The sequence below is a fragment of the Leptodactylus fuscus genome, chromosome 1 (assembly GCF_031893055.1).
Source record: "Leptodactylus fuscus isolate aLepFus1 chromosome 1, aLepFus1.hap2, whole genome shotgun sequence".
In the NCBI taxonomy this organism is placed as follows: domain Eukaryota; kingdom Metazoa; phylum Chordata; class Amphibia; order Anura; family Leptodactylidae; genus Leptodactylus; species Leptodactylus fuscus.
In genome coordinates, this window is record NC_134265.1 from 121,143,237 (window position 1) to 121,159,532 (window position 16,296).

General features: G+C 39.9%; 1 protein-coding gene across 1 annotated transcript in view; it reads right to left on the reverse strand.

Moving 5' to 3' along the window:
- The window catches only part of SGSM1 (small G protein signaling modulator 1), a 132,151-nt gene that overhangs the window by 21,342 nt on the left and 94,513 nt on the right, over positions 1-16,296 (reverse strand). The window contains exons 12-16 of the mRNA XM_075276576.1: positions 14,929-15,058; positions 9,072-9,210; positions 5,504-5,568; positions 2,066-2,211; positions 136-264 (exon numbers count right to left, since the gene is read on the reverse strand). Coding sequence (XP_075132677.1) covers positions 136-264; positions 2,066-2,211; positions 5,504-5,568; positions 9,072-9,210; positions 14,929-15,058 — 609 coding nt within the window. The remainder of the gene's footprint in view (positions 1-135; positions 265-2,065; positions 2,212-5,503; positions 5,569-9,071; positions 9,211-14,928; positions 15,059-16,296) is intronic.

A 16,296-nucleotide genomic window follows, 5' to 3' on the forward strand; every position in this document is an offset into this window, starting at 1 on the left:
GCAGAATTTGTCTATTATTAGAAAATAAAACAGAAGGGCAAAATAAAACAAATATTGAACCATATTTTGAAAGAACATGATGTAATAAATCATATCAATACTTGGTTAGAATAATCATTTCACTCTTAAAAGTACCTCACTTCTCTCTACATCTGTCATCCCAAACTGATAGTGTCCGAGAAGAAAAGGCCAGACTTCTTTCCGGATCTCATGCTGAATTCCCCCATAATAAATAAGACGTAAAAGTTCCTGTTCTTCATATCTCTGATAAAACAAGTAAGTATGTGAATTTGTAAGGCCTTTATTGTACAATTATAAGTCTAGTGGAAACATTCTTTGGAGAGGTCACCATTATTAGGACAACAATAGGTCTCGGGCACTTAATAGGCACATTTTGGCAAGGTTACCACTAAAGGGTTTCCTAAAGGTGACACCCTAATCGTAGGATAAGACATAAATATCACATTGGCGTGAGTACGACACCCAGGACCCTGCCAATAAGCTATTCTCAGTAGCTGCTGTATGGAAAATGAAGCAGATAACTTCGTTCTCCATATGGTAGCTGTACTAAGTTACTACAACTCGATTCCTATACAAGTTGCTGGAATCTGAGCTGTGGTACGTCAGCACAGCCATAATGTGGAGAACAGCGCTAGCTGCATATGGTTCTGTTCTCTGCTGAGAACAGTTGATCATTGGGGGTCCTGGGTGTTGTACCCCACCAATCTTATATTGATGATTTATCCTAGAGAGGTCATAAACACTATTTGTTTGGAAAACAACATTATATAAATGTTCTTGTCAGGATTTGCCTGACAATATAACAGATTTTATTAAGCCATTTAAAATAAGGCAAATCCTGACAAGAACATTTATGTAATATTGAAACATGAACGGAGCTACAAAATAGGGGAAAATTGTGAATCTCTATGTCCCCCAGTATTTAGCACTGTGACCCATATGGATAAATCATAAAGAGGTTGACCTCATTGACTGCATTGACCTCAGAAATGGACCCCTCTCTCATACATAGGTCCAGAGATAATTATAAAGGGTTCTTCTAAGCCTCACTTATTTCAGATGATCAAATACATGCAGAAAAACTGGCTTAAATCTGATCCCCAGGCAATGACTCACATTATTCTGTATTAGGACTGCAGTAACATCTGTACCTGTTTTTGACATACCAGATGGGACCATAGATTCATATATAATATGTATGGATTTACATTATCTGGATATATGGATGAAGTACATATCAATTGCTTTTTTTTCTTTTGCAATAACAAAAATGTTTTGCTGGGCACCCATATCCCATAGGTGTTAAGCACCATCACCTAAATCTTGTTATGTACCAGCAAGATTGTATCCCTATTAATGTTGTTTTCCAAACAACACCATTATCAGATTGGTGGGGTACAACCCCCAGGGCTGTTCTCAGCAGCTGATATTCAGAGAACAGAACCAGATGCAGCTAGCGCTGTTCTCTATATATCTATTGCATGTGCTTTTCTATGGTCCCATCTGGATGTTGCATGTAATATATCTAGATTTACATTGTCTTGACGTGACAGGTGAAGTAGTTAGGAACTGTTTGTTTTGCCTTTACTACTAAAAATAAAGTTGTTGTAATCTGTGACCGAGAACTGTATTGATGCACTCTCATGTTTGTATGGGAGAAATCTCTGGCAGGCATTGTGCACTCTCAATCGACTGATCCCATATACCTTCATCAAGCTGAATGGAACAGTAGCCTCATGCTTGACTATACATCTCTTCCTGAATGTGAAGATACTGTGGAGTATTGGAAAATGGCCTTGGGTCCCCTGTGCTAGTGATGGCTGGGGTCCTAGAAGAGCAGGCTCCAAGAATTGAATATCTAAGTGTTCTTCATAAAATATCCTTTTAGTTTCACTTTGGCAGCTTTAAGTAACACAATCTTTAAACTATTCCAAGATAGGCTATCTAAATAGTAGTCTACTAGTTAAAATGCTACAAGACATTTAGTATTTTGCATTGTACTCAAGCAGCATAAGTAATTTTCCACAAAAACTTATTTACTCACCGTACTATCTTCTAAATATTTTTGCCATATATCTAAAGTAAGGCCAAAGTTTGCATCAAGTGGGACATCCGGATACACAATTTTATGATTTACCAGTGCAGATAAATGTGTTCTTACAGTAGACAAATGTCTGCAGTATGCAAGCCCTATAAGAAAAATAAGAGATTTATCTCTAAGTGCAGTGCTAAAAGTCTACTGTACTGCTATGGATCAGCAACATAAATGTACGGCATAAAGAGCTGTGCCTGCACCATAATACACAGGAGGACAAATATTATTGACAGCCTCCATCTGCGACGGGTGAGAAGAAAGATAACAAGTTACCTGCTGTAGCCATTAGTAAATCTGTCTATAACATGTAAGTGATCCAAAGACAGGAAAAGTGCTCCTTATCTTTCTCATCTCCAGAACCATTGACATGTCTGCGGCCATTTTCTTGTGGCCGCTTACACAAGCATACGGTGTAAGCGGCCACGAGAAAATGGCCGCAGACACACACAGTCAGGTCTGCCTGAACTTTGATTTGCAGAGTCGACTGTGCATGCCTAGAATTTTGAAGACCAGGCTGGAAGAAGACACGGCAGACAGGCGTTCTAGAAGAAGATTTTTCAAGCAGCATTGGAGACGCCCCCAGTGCTGTTTTAGCGCAGGGGAATGCACCCAGTGCTGTGAGAGAACTAATTTGGATACCGCAGAAAACCAGGAATATCACCGAAACGGCAGCGTGATGAACACCTCTAAAGGTAGGAGAATAGCCTTTCTTAAGGCTATTTCTACATGTTAATCTTAAAAAATGGGATTGTAATAATAGAATCCCTTTAAACTATATAAATTTGTATCCCAGTAAGAACAAGAACATATAGAATAAAGTAAGCACACTACTTACTGCACAGTAAACTGAATAAAAAGTAAAGCACAAAAAATAATGGCTATTTTTTCCTCATTACCCCCCCCCAAAAATGTTATACCAGAGCTGTTTAATTTAACTGGTTCAGTAGAATAACAAGCCCTCATATTTGTATGTATGTCTTCGTTTTTTCCATGAACAACAATCAATCACACATTTGATTGCTATTTATTTCAATTGTTATCAGAGGTGAAATAGTGAAAAAACAGCAGTTTGGCACTTTTGACTTTATTTTCTTTTTTTTCACTTTTTGACTTTATTTTCCTGCTACTATTCACTATAGAGGAAAAAACTTTTGATAAGTTTGTGAGTTTGTAGACCGGGCGTTTTCAGACATAGGGGTACCTAATGTGTATGTGTTTTACAGTAATTTTTTAAATTGTATGTATTGTAGTGAAAGTGAGGGGGCTTGAACTTTTATTGTCTTGTATTTTTTAATATTTTTAACAAGGGGGGTTTGTACATGCAATCATCCCAAAGACTGCAATACAACGTGTGCATTAACTCTGGGTCTCCACTGTACATTACAGCAGAGACCTGGTACAGTAGCTATAGGAGGTTGGGACCAGCCCTGAGGACCATGGTGCTATATTGATGGGGGAAAGGAAGTACCACTTAATGTCCGCGATCAGAGTCCACTCTGATTGCGGGCATTTACTCCAGGTCTCCACTGTAATGTACAGCAGAGAGACGGTACAGTAATTATGGCGATTGTGCTACTTTGGTGGGACAGAAGGGGGAAGTCAGGCTCAACAATGTCAGCGATCAGAGTAGACACTAATCGCGGGCATTAACTCCAATACGGTAGCTATGGTAGCTGCTCTGCAGCAGGGCGGCTGACATCTGTAAGGAACTGGCATCCGCTGTATTCACATGGCAGATGTTGGGAAGGGGTTAAACTAGTTAAGGCTTATTTTTGGAGTAGGGCTTATATTTCACATCTACTCAAAAAACCTGGAAAATTTAATTAGGGCTTATTTTCTGAGTAGGGCTTATTTTTGGAGAAACACATTAAAGAGTAAAATGAAGAGGTACAACTGAGGGAATGCAGTAAGGCAAAATAAAAAATTCTTAAAGGAAAACTAAACATAGATATGACTGATAAAAGTAAAGAGGAGATCATCTTGCTCCTACTGTTTATCAGTCAGAATTTTCTGCATGTTTCTGAAACAGTCTTGTGCAAAGAACACATGACTTAATTTCCTGTTTATCTGTTTAATTTACAGCTACTTAAAGGGGTTTCCCAAGATAAAATTTTATTTATTAATTAGACCAGGGGAGATGAAAGAAATCAAAGAAAACCACACTCGCCTATCTATAATGCTATGGCGTCTCCATGCGTATTGTACTGCAGCTCCGTTGTTGTTTTCCGTCAGAAGTACCCCCACACATGTGACAGCCGAGGCCAATTGGTGGCTTCAGTGAAAGGTAACATCACAGTTGGTGGGAAATTCAACTGCAAGAAGGCAGCTGAGCTGAAGGACCGGACCACCCTGGAAGGACACTGGAGCATTGGGGACAGGTGAGTATGTTTTTTTTTTTGTTTTTTGTTTTTTTTTTTTTTTTGGGGGGGGGGGGGGTTCACCTCCCTGGCCTAATTAGAAAATATTGTTTAACCTTGACAACCTCTTTAACTACTGAGGGGCTTAGCCTAGGCAAATGTGCTTGGCCAAAGGGGTGGGGCTTAATCTGTGTCTTACTGTCAGGACAGAGCAGGAGGGCTCCTGCTGTACCCAATTTTCTTTCAGCCTGTTACACTATTGTAAGGTGAAGAAAGAGGACATAATGCTCCTCTTTTCAGATACAAAGATAAGATTTCATTATATAGTTTTCAGTTTTCATTGCAACAGAGGATCAAAAGAAAAGAAGAGATCAAAGAAGATTGCAATATGCCTGGATAATTGGTTGTACTAGTGAGATAATTTTTATACTGTATTATTACTTTGATTATTAGTTATAGAAGTAACTTTTTAGATATTACAAAGATAAATACTGTACCTACTGAACTGTATTATTCTTTGCCATGTGCTATAAAATTAGTTATACCGAAAGAAAATGATTATGATCTATAATAAATACAAACTCCAGTTAAAGTCTGAGCTCCAACACAATAGTCCTGCCATAAATCGCAACATAAAACAACATATGCTTTAAATAGGGAATCCTGAAAAGTGATGCACTTACATATCATGGATATAGTGCATTGGGACTAATAGTCATAACTTTAAACAACTAACATTTTTAACATACAATTCTAAGATCACATCTAAGCAGACTTACTCTTTAAGGAGATACACTGGTGTACAGAAAAATCAGTGCATTTCATGGTAAAAAAAAACTTTCTAGTTTTAGTAACTATTATACCTTGCAAACAATATCGGTGTGAAGCTTTCCACTGGATTTGCAACAGATATGTACACTGATAGTTCATGTATCCATTTAACTGTATAAAACAGGCTACTCCAAAATAAAGGTTGTTGCTTCTAGTAAAGGGGAAATTTTTATGAGATAAAAACAGTGTAAATACTTACATCCATAGAAGGCTCTGGAGACAATCTGATACTTCATATTGTCACATAACATTTTAAGAGGAGCTCTAGAATAAAAATAGTTTCACATTAAAATATTACAAATACTAGTATATATTATATATACTAATATATATATATATATATATATATATATATATATATATATATATACATATACACACACTCACCGTCCACTTTATTAGGTACACCATGCTAGTAACGGGTTGGACCCCCTATTGCCTTCAGAACTGCCTCAATTCTTCGTGGCATAGATTCAACAAGGTGCTGGAAGCATTCCTCAGAGATTTTGGTCCATATTGACATGATGGCATCACACAGTTGCCGCAGATTTGTCGGCTGCACATCCATGATGCGAATCTCCCGTTCCACCACATCCCAAAGATGCTCTATTGGATTGAGATCTGGTGACTGTGGAGGCCATTGGAGTACAGTGAACTCATTGTCATGTTCAAGAAACCAGTCTGAGATGATTCCAGCTTTATGACATGGCGCATTATCCTGCTGAAAATAGTCATCAGATGTTGGGTACATTGTGGTCATAAAGGGATGGACATGGTCAGCAACAATACTCAGGTAGGCTTTGGCGCTGCAACAATGCTCAATTGGTACCAAGGGGCCCAAAGAGTGCCAAGAAAATATTCCCCACACCATGACATCACCACCACCAGCCTGAACCGTTGATACAAGGCAGGATGGATCCATGCTTTCATGTTGTTGACGCCAAATTCTGACCCTACCATCCGAATGTCGCAGCAGAAATCGAGACTCATCAGACCGACCAGGTGTCACGATATGAGTGGATACGCAGGAGGCCAGTGGTCCGGTTTCAATCCTTTATTGCAAAACTGACACAGGATAGACAAGCAGACAGTGAGGGCCGGCTGAGAGCGGGAAGGCGGTGCGTAACCAGGCAGAGGTCAAATGGATGTCAGGGCAGATAGAGTCTGTCGGTGGACAGGAATCCCGGAGAGCGGACCAGGTGGACGAATAGGCACCGGGGTCTTCAGCGACAGCAGGCGCAGACCTTTCGCACTTCCGTGCGGGCAGCGGAGTCGCCAGGTGCAGCAGCTAAGCCGAAGGATGTGTGAATCGGGGAGCCCAGCAGGGGTACAGCAGCAAGTAGAAATGATCCTGAGGTGGACTGAAAGACCCAGCAGGATTGGGGAACCAGCGGGATAAAGCCAGCTCCAGGAGCTTGAGGTCAGCCAGAGGAAACTCCAACGGAATACACAAGCAATGTGTAGAAGATACCATGCCCCTTAAAAGGCATGTGACCAGAGGCATGTGACCAGGAGTCCAGCCCAGCTGCAGGAAACAGGAAACTTAGTTCAGCGAAGCCCTTCCCGCCATCTTGCTTCAGGGCACCTGATTCCAGTACACACGGTACACAAGGCAGAATCCTAACACCAGGCAACGTTTTTCCAATCTTCAATTGTCCAATTTTGATGAGCTTGTGCAAATTGTAGCCTCAGTTTCCTGTTCTTAGCTGAAAGGAGTGGCACCCGGTGTGGTCTTCTGCTGCTGTAGCCCATCTGCCTCAAAGTTCGACGTACTGTGCGTTCAGAGATGCTCTTCTGGCTACCTTGGTTGTAACGGGTGGCTATTTGAGTCACTGTTGCCTTTCTATCAGCTCGAACCAGTCTGGCCATTCTCCTCTGACCTCTGGCATCAACAACACATTTCCGCCCACAGAATTGCCACTCACTGGATGTTTTTTCTTTTTCGGACCATTCTCTGTAAACCCTAGAGATGGTTGTGCGTGAAAATCCCAGTAGATCAGCAGTTTCTGAAATACTCAGACCAGCCCTTCTGGCACCAACAACCATGCCACGTTCAAAGGTACTCAAATCACCTTTCTTCCCCATACTGATGCTCGGTTTGAACTGCAGGAGATTGTCTTGACCATGTCTACATGCCTAAATGCACGCCATGTGATTGGCTGATTAGAAATTAAGTGTTAACGAGCAGTTGGACAGGTGTACCTAATAAAGTGGCCGGTGAGTGTATATATATATATATATATATATATATATATATATATATATATACACACACACACTAATATATATATATATATATATATATATATATATATATATATATATATATATTTCAGGATAATTAATTTAATTTATTCATATATTGATCTTGACTTACTACCCATATTATTCCTTGCTTGCTAAGGGTTATCTACAGTCTAGGCTAGGTAATCTTTACTCAAGCAATGTAGAAATGTGCAATAGTTTGTTGAAACTCAGCACCAGTACAACAGATTAGCTTAGGATGTTAAAAAGAAACTGTCTGTAAATTCATGATGAGCTAACCACAGGCTACTGTATTTCATAGAAAGACAAAGAGTATGAGAAAACCGTTTTATAAAGACGCAGACATGAGAAGAGTACTGTATGGTGGATGGCTCCACTTTTTCTTGAAATGCTTTATCATGTCAGAATACAACACATGAGAGGCAATTGTTATTCCATCACAAATGAACTGACAGGTTCCTTTTAAAAATGTGTGTCTATATTAAAGGGTGTCTACCAGTACCCGCCACCCCCAAAAGCAACTTCAGCTGACACTACTGTAGTACAGAGAACATTACAGTACACACGCCATACCTTTTTTTTTTGTATGTCACTTTTCCACGTATGGAGAAAACCAACTTTGAAGTCTTAGGCTACATTCTATTCTACAGTGGAGTCTCCATTGTAGACTCCATAGCAGTGTCCACTGAAAACTGCGCAGAAAATTTTTTGGCACGAAGGACTCCTTCATCCACCGGTTTCAATTTTATAACTACAAACACCTGACGAACCCCATTGTGTGCGTGTGACTGTTATTTTAGCAGTCTTCCTCACCATAGATTGGGTCACCCACCAACCCAAGCAATGGAGAGATGATGCTAGTATGTAAGCAGTGTTATACAAATGATGCAGTTGGTACACTGGGGGGCACTTTCAGCCCTGGTTGATGTTATAGGGAAACACGGGCAGGCAGTGGTAGGAGTTTGAGAGGCAGGAACAGTGCTGAAGGCCCACTCCCAGTGCACTAGCTGCAAAAGACTTCAAGACTGTTTTTTTCCAAACCTAGAAAAGTCACAAACATTTAAGGTATGGTGTTCATCCATGAAATGTGCTCAGTAACAAAGTAGTGACAGGTAAATATGCTTGAGTAGGCAGTAGACGACCTTTATCAGCAATACTACTGTGGATTATAAGAGAAATTATTCAGTAGCTCAGGAGAAGTAATGCAATGTGCCAATTTTACTTTAGCTTTATAACTTTGTAGAACAATTCTTAAAAAAAACAACACATCTAAAAAGTGAATGAATAATTTACTAAAATTACATAATTTAAGATGTAGATTACATTTCAAGATTAGGATCACATTTAAATTTTTTAATTTTTTTGCAGTATCGGTACACAATAAATACAACATCAAAAAATAAATACAAAATGAAAAGATGAATGAAAAACACATATATAAAAAAATATTATTTCTATTATGATGTGTGTTTTTTCAGCATATAGATGCCAATGAAACATACCTCTCGTGATTGCACCCATTGGATGGACCTCCATCTGAAGATCCACTTTGAGAGCATGAGGAGCAGGAGGATTTGCGAGTACTGGGCTGCCACATTGATGGTAACCCAACCCCCTGAGGATCTATAAAATCCTGAGGCACTAAAGAGAAAGCAAATTGTCAGACAATCCAAACAAGATCCAGCTAAAAACCTAATTTTCATAATCTGGAGTAAATCACAATGCGGGATAAACATTTGTTACAGTCATGAATGTGCATGGTCCATGACAAACGCAAAACTGCTTCTCATTGTAAAAATATTTATGTTTTCAGGTATCCAGAATCTCTTTTGTAGAGAAGGTTGAATTGTGATTCCACAGAATCATAAAGGATGTTGACACATAGGATATACTGCAGATGCGTATATCCGGCGGCCATATTTTCGAGGCTGCAATTGCGTGCATGCGCAGTACGCTCCTCAAAGTCTTCGACGAACAGAGCGTACTGCGCATGCTCAGTAAGTTCTGTACAGAACTCCGACGCGCAAGTGAAGTCATCCAGGCTTCGGAGAGTCTGTACAGACCTTACTGAGCATGCGCAGTACGCTCTGCTCGGTGAAGACTTCGAGGAGCGTACTGCGCATGCGCGCAATTGCGGCCTCGAAAATATGGCTGCCGGGCGGCATGCGCAGTCGGCTCTACTAGTGTCTCACTGGCAGAGCTGACTGCGCAGGCGTCGGAGCTGACGCAGAAAGAAGACGACAGAGAAGGGAAGGATGCAGTTGAAGAAGGAAGCATCGCTGGAGAGAGTTCTCGGGCAGCAGTGGGGACGCCCCCATCAGCGTTTGAGCACTTGGGCCCGCCCCCATTGCTGCGAAAGAACTTATTAGCATACCGGTAAAAACCAGGATTTGTAAGGAACGGCGTTGCGGAGACCGCATCTAAAGGTAAGAGACAAATAGCCTTTCTAAAGGCTATTCCGACGTCTAAAGCAAAAAAAAAAAAAAAAAAAAAGCTATTTCGTGGTAGAATCCCTTTAGGGATTTAGCACTCTTTAATGGCAATGTATTATTTGTGCTATTTGGGGCTATGTTATAACCATGCACATTCATGAAGGTGCACATTCATAGAAATAACTAAAATGTTATCTTTACACCATATACCAACAGAAAAGCAAGCATAGATTTGTTTTAATCAATAGCATTTCATTAATATGATTAGGAATGCATATTATTCAATGTACAGTAATGCTGTAAAGGAAAGCTATTATTGCAAAATGATCACGAGATGAAAATGTTGCGATGCCAGTGCTTCATTTATAACAATGATGATTGAACAGAAATTAGGAGAACCTGCATAACCCATAATTATTTAGTAGCAGCACATTTCATTACCTAGAATTCCAAAACACTTAGAGACAAGCTAGTGTAACAGTATGAGCTGGTAGCCATCATGTTGCCATTTATTGAAACAAAACATAAAACCCATTGATGTGCATTGATAAATAACATTAACTTTAACCTTGTTTTCATCAATACTAAAGTAATTTTGCAAGAGATAAATATTGATACTCAGGATAGATATGCCACCTCAGCTTTACAGGCCAGTGATGTCCTGTTCATTCATCCAGTATCCTGTTTAAGTGGTCACTAACTTTTCAGACACTTAGTCTCATTTCATAGAGCATATGATTCTGGGCCACCATGTAATACACTTTAATTAAAAAGGTGGGTTTCTTACTGAAAAACTTTTCTAAAGTTCCTATCACTAGGTGTCTCCCTTCTAACTAATTTGCAGTTCACTCCTTTGTTATCAGGGAAGTACATACCATGTTTCCCCGGAAGTAGGACACCCCTGAAAGTAAGGCATGGGGGGGGTGTTGAATTGCCTAATATAAGGCACCCCCCGAAAATAAGGCAATCCCCAAAAATCATTACAGCCGGCCGAACACACTGCGATGTGCTACATGTATACAGGAAAGCCGTCTGCTGCCTCTGCTGTTGTATCCACTATCCCTGCTGCTGTAGGATGAGCTGGGAGATGCCCGCTGTGCATATGTTGCGGGGAGTTCACTCTCCCAGCTCATCCAGGAGGCAGAGGCAGCAGCCGGCTTTCCTGTGCACACGGAGCACAGAGCACAGCATCCAGCCGGCTGCTGGTCAGTGAAGTGAGGCTCTCCGATGCAACCGCCAGAAGCCTAGCTAAGCCCCACCCACCACTGCCACTGCCGGGAAAAATAGCAGCACCAGCACTGCTACCAAGATGGGAGAGGTAAGTAGGATACCTTCCCCCCCTCCCCCTCACACACTACCTACAACCGGCAGTTATGCCGTCGTTCCGCTAAGGAAGTGCCGGCATGACTGCCGGTTGTCATAAGACGTCCCCTGAAAATAAGACAGGTCCTATATTTAGGACGACAATTTAATATAAGACACTGTCTTATTTTCGGGGAAACACAGTAGATACAAGATAGAAGCAAGGTGGATCACAGCCAAGTGGAGGTGCTTTTCTCTCTCCATACAGTGAACCCAGATGGGAGGGGTTGATTCTCCTCACAACACGTTTGCAAATTGGCCTGTGCAAAGGCCTGAAGTTTCTGCAAATCTTACAGTTTACCAGAAAAGTCTTTTAAATACTTGTATCTACTTTTGGCTGCATGTGTGACAATAGATGGGATTTTATTCAGAGACATCAAACAGCTTTACTGACTGTGGTCATAGATTGTTTTTTTTTCTTGTGATTTAGCTGCTTGGTTGCATGCATTTGTACAGTTTTTACAGTCCAGTATTCCTGGATCTCCTTTATTATGGTCACCTAGGCATTTCTTAGCTATGTGTCTGCTATTGTATAGTTACTCCTGCCAGAATGGCAGAACAGTATCAATGATGGAATGGGGAAGGGGGCAGACTGCTCTTTATTGTACACGCTAACAGCCTGAGAGAGAAATGTAAAATGTGTTTCAGCAATAATGTGATTATTAGCAGCATGATAGGAAGCCATGTATAAAGGTTTCATAGAAAAGACTGGCCAGTACCTGAGTTTTCAACTTCTCATGAAAACTCAGGTATCCTTAAGTGAATGGGGCTCAGCTTCAATACCAAACATAGCCCATAATCAGTGTATGGCACTGTGCTGGTATTCAGTAAAGAGGCTACAGCACTCACTGAAATACTGCAGACTTTTCAGCTGATCTGTGGCTAGGTCCTGAATATTTTTTTTTTACTGTAGTTTTTATTAAATTTTTCAACAATAAAACAAATATATATATATAAATATAACAAAGAAGAAATAACCACATGTGGCATAATGGAGAACCAGAGGATAATCATGCAATACAATAATCCATGGAGGGTGGAAAAAAGGGAAATGGGAAAGGAAGGAAGGAAGGTAGAAAATGAGAGTCCAAGGTTTGTGCAACATCAAAGACCATGCAATGTACAGTAGGTGTCCCAGGATGAACAAATAGTTGAAAGCCTCAACCGTGTGGTTCGGTCATGAATATTTAACTTTTGGAAAATCTTGTTAACCAACAAGAACTCAATAATATATATAATTGACAGTACTGAGTGTTGTTATACTAGAACCCACAGAAGAGATCTGTGATGTGGCAAAAGAATCATATACTATAGTAGATTCTAAAGTCCTAGAAGTATATCACAAAACTCTACATTTATTTGTACACAAATGTAATTAAAAAGTCTGACTCCAAAGGAATTATGAATTATAGAATTATAACATATATATGGAAATATTTATGCCATAATTCATATTACAATACTGAATTACATTATGTGACAATGCCAACCAGAAATTATCAGGTGTATATGGACAGATGGTGGTACCAGCACATACAGTTATTAAGAAAGTGTGTTAAGGCAGACCCAGAATGGTAGGGATATGGAAGAACGTCTCAGCATGTGTTTGGACCACTGAAGTTTGACTTGCTGGTTTCACGTGACAAGTGGATGTGGAACATGGGAGATGTGTTAATGCAGAAGGAAAGTGATGGTGCACAGTAACTACAAACAAAGGAAAAGCACAATAAGAATACTATAAAGTTATGCTAGTAATACACAATTGATGTTGTTTGAAAGAGTGACTAGTTGTCCATTAGGCTAAATTTTAGACTTAACTAAATTAATAAAAATGTTATACAAGCTAGCATAAAAAACTCATTCCATCTTTTTAGGTGAACATACATTGCAGGCTGTAAAACCTGCTAATAACCATGAATTTTCCAACAACTGAATGTACATAGGGTCCATCTAACTCCAACAACAGATGTTGGAAAGAAGGTTCCCTTCCATGGGAGGTATTTGCAGCAGCTTATTTCTGAAATAAACATACTTGCTTGGCTACATGTTTATGGGGAAGGTGGAAGAAATAGAATGTTGGGCAAATATTCTTTAAAGTTAGTCATAAACAAACTGACAATGGAAAACATATAGATGCTAATTACTTTTACAAAATCATAATTAAATTTCTTCTTAAATATTTAGCTTCCATGCTATATCTTCTTGTTGGGTTTGTAGTTGAATTGTGAGTCTGCCAGACACTATTAAAGAAAGTCTTTCAAGTCTGAAAAGCCAATTGACATATGTCCATCAACTGTGAATCCGTTCAGCCACTGCAAAGATATAAACCCTTTAAGCGTTGATATAAATTAGGGTATACTAGAATACTGTAATACTGCATGACATACTGCAGACAGAAACCTCACACCCAGAGAAATTTGTATTGCAACACTAAGAGGGCTTATATCTTTGGAATGGCTGAATGGATTTGGATACAGAAAACACAGAAATGCAGATATCAGATGATTTATGTCATTGGGCTTTTCAGATCTGATGAAAGGTCCACTTTAAAGTGATTTTACTTGACTTGCATATTAATAGTCTGTTTTTAATATAGGTCCTCAATAAATGATCAGTGTGAGTTTGGCACTCAGAAGTCTTATAGATCGATCAGGTGAATGTCTCTTTATTGAATACCAAGCACAACGCCTATGCAAGTCATCAATATGCAAGTCCTGGAAAAACCCCTTATTATGAATTTACTAAATGCCGTATATACTCGAGTATAAGCCGACCCGAATATAAGCCGAGGCCCCTAATTTTACCACAAAAAACTGGGAAAACTTATTGACTCGAGTATAAGCCGAGGGGGGGGGGGAAATGCAGCAGCTACTGGAAAATTTCAAAAATTTAAATGGTCGGAGTTTTTGGGTGCAGTAGTTGCTGGGTGCTGGGAAAGGGGAGGGGGTGTTTTGGTTGTCTGTCTGCCCCTTCCCTGAGCTTGAGGACTGAGGTTTTTTTCCCCCACTTGGAATTCAGCCTGGCTGAATATAGGGTATCTGCAGTGCTCCTATTAACCCCTTCCCGACGGAACAGGAACACTGCAGATACCCTATATTCAGTAGACCGGGCACTTTCAGACACAGGGATACCTAATGTCATTTTCTAATTTTATATGCATTCTAAGGAAAAGAGGGATTTAGAACTTTTATTTACTTTATTTTTTTATTATATTTTTTTTAATTTTTTTTTTTTTTTTTTTTCACTATTTTATGGGATTCTATACATTACTATTGTGGCTGATCATAGACCACCCTCCCCCACAAAAAAATGTTTATTTTTTATTTTTGCTTGACTTGAGTATAAGCTGAGGGGGGGGGGGCTTTTTCAGCACAAAAACTGTGCTGAAAAATTCGGCTTATACTCGAGTATATACGGTAATTACTAAATTAATAGTTTTACCGGTATAAAAGAAATAAAAGTCTAATCAATAAAATGCCTAATGGACAGGAATGGTGTCAGTTCCGGACTGTATAACCCATAAGTGATAATCTCTATGCATATAAGCTCATGAATTTGTACATACCAAACTCGGATTGACTCCCTGGGTATATTATTCTGAATACATAGTCGGTTGCTTCATCTTCTTCCTTGTCTGAGGTGGACTCTGAAGAACCCTGAGGACTTCTCTTTCTCAGCTTAGGAAATACTTTGCCCTATGTTATATAAAGATTAGAAAACATTAGGTAAAATTTTACTACAGACAAAACATAGTGTTGGTAGTTATTTACGTTTTGATTGCATGTTTCAAGAGGGAAAATCCGATTTCTGTTGTCTTTTTTTAATAGATATAAAAAGGGTAAAAACAGAAAAACAAAATTAAAGTGAACACAATGTAAATATATTGTAAATATTGTGATGTAAATATACGCAGCTGGTGCTTTACCAATTAATAAGCCACATTTCCCCATAGAAGATATTCAATACAGCATATTAGGCCTTCATTTTCTCCTATGTGGTAAATACAGCTACATGAAATACAGTTTGGCGATATCTAGTAGGGATAATCTAATATTAACAGGACATTTGTACAAGCATTGATAAAGACTATTTGTCACTCATACACTAAATTGTCTAAATTCAACTTGTTAAGAAAATTTCCTCGGCATCTATGTCCTTGTTGGCAATCCTATCACTTTAAAGGGATCCTATCATTCAAACTCATTTTTTTCTCACTAACACGTCGGAATAGCCTTAAGAAAGGCTATTCTTCTCCTACCTTTCAATGTCTTCTCCGTGCCGCCGTTCGCTTGAAATTCCGTTTTTTGTCGGTATGCAAATGAGTTCTCTCGCAGAACTGGGGACGTGCCGAATGCTGCGAGAAAACGCTCACCAGCGCCGCCTCCATCTTCTTCAGCAACAGCCTCTTCTTTCGTCTTCTTCCGGTGTGCGGCGGGTCAAAATTCAACACATGCGCAAGTCGGCTTTGCCAGAGCCAACTTCACATACGGGCAGCCATTTTTTGTGGCCGCTTATGTGAGCAGGCGCAGTACGCTCTGTACTCCATAGAACTATAGTAGTATACTGCGCATGCTCGCGTAAGCAGCCACAAGAAAATGGCCGCCCGCATGTGAAGTCAGCTCTGCTTGTGGCCTGCTGGCAGAGCAGACTTTCGCATGCGTTGAATTTTGACCCCTCGCGCCGGAGCTTGTGTGAAGAGGCCGTTGCTGAAGAAGATGGAGGCGGCGCTGTAGAGTTCTTTCGTAGCATTGGGGACACCCCCAGTGCTGTTTGAGCGCTGGGGCCCGCCCCCATTGCTGCGAGTGAACTCATTTGCATACCGACAAAAAACAGGATTTAAAAAAAAAATGAGTTTGCATGGTAGGATCCCTTTAATCTAGTCACCAAAGAGGCATGCTAGATTTTGTATTGATGGCCTATCCTATCCAAAATA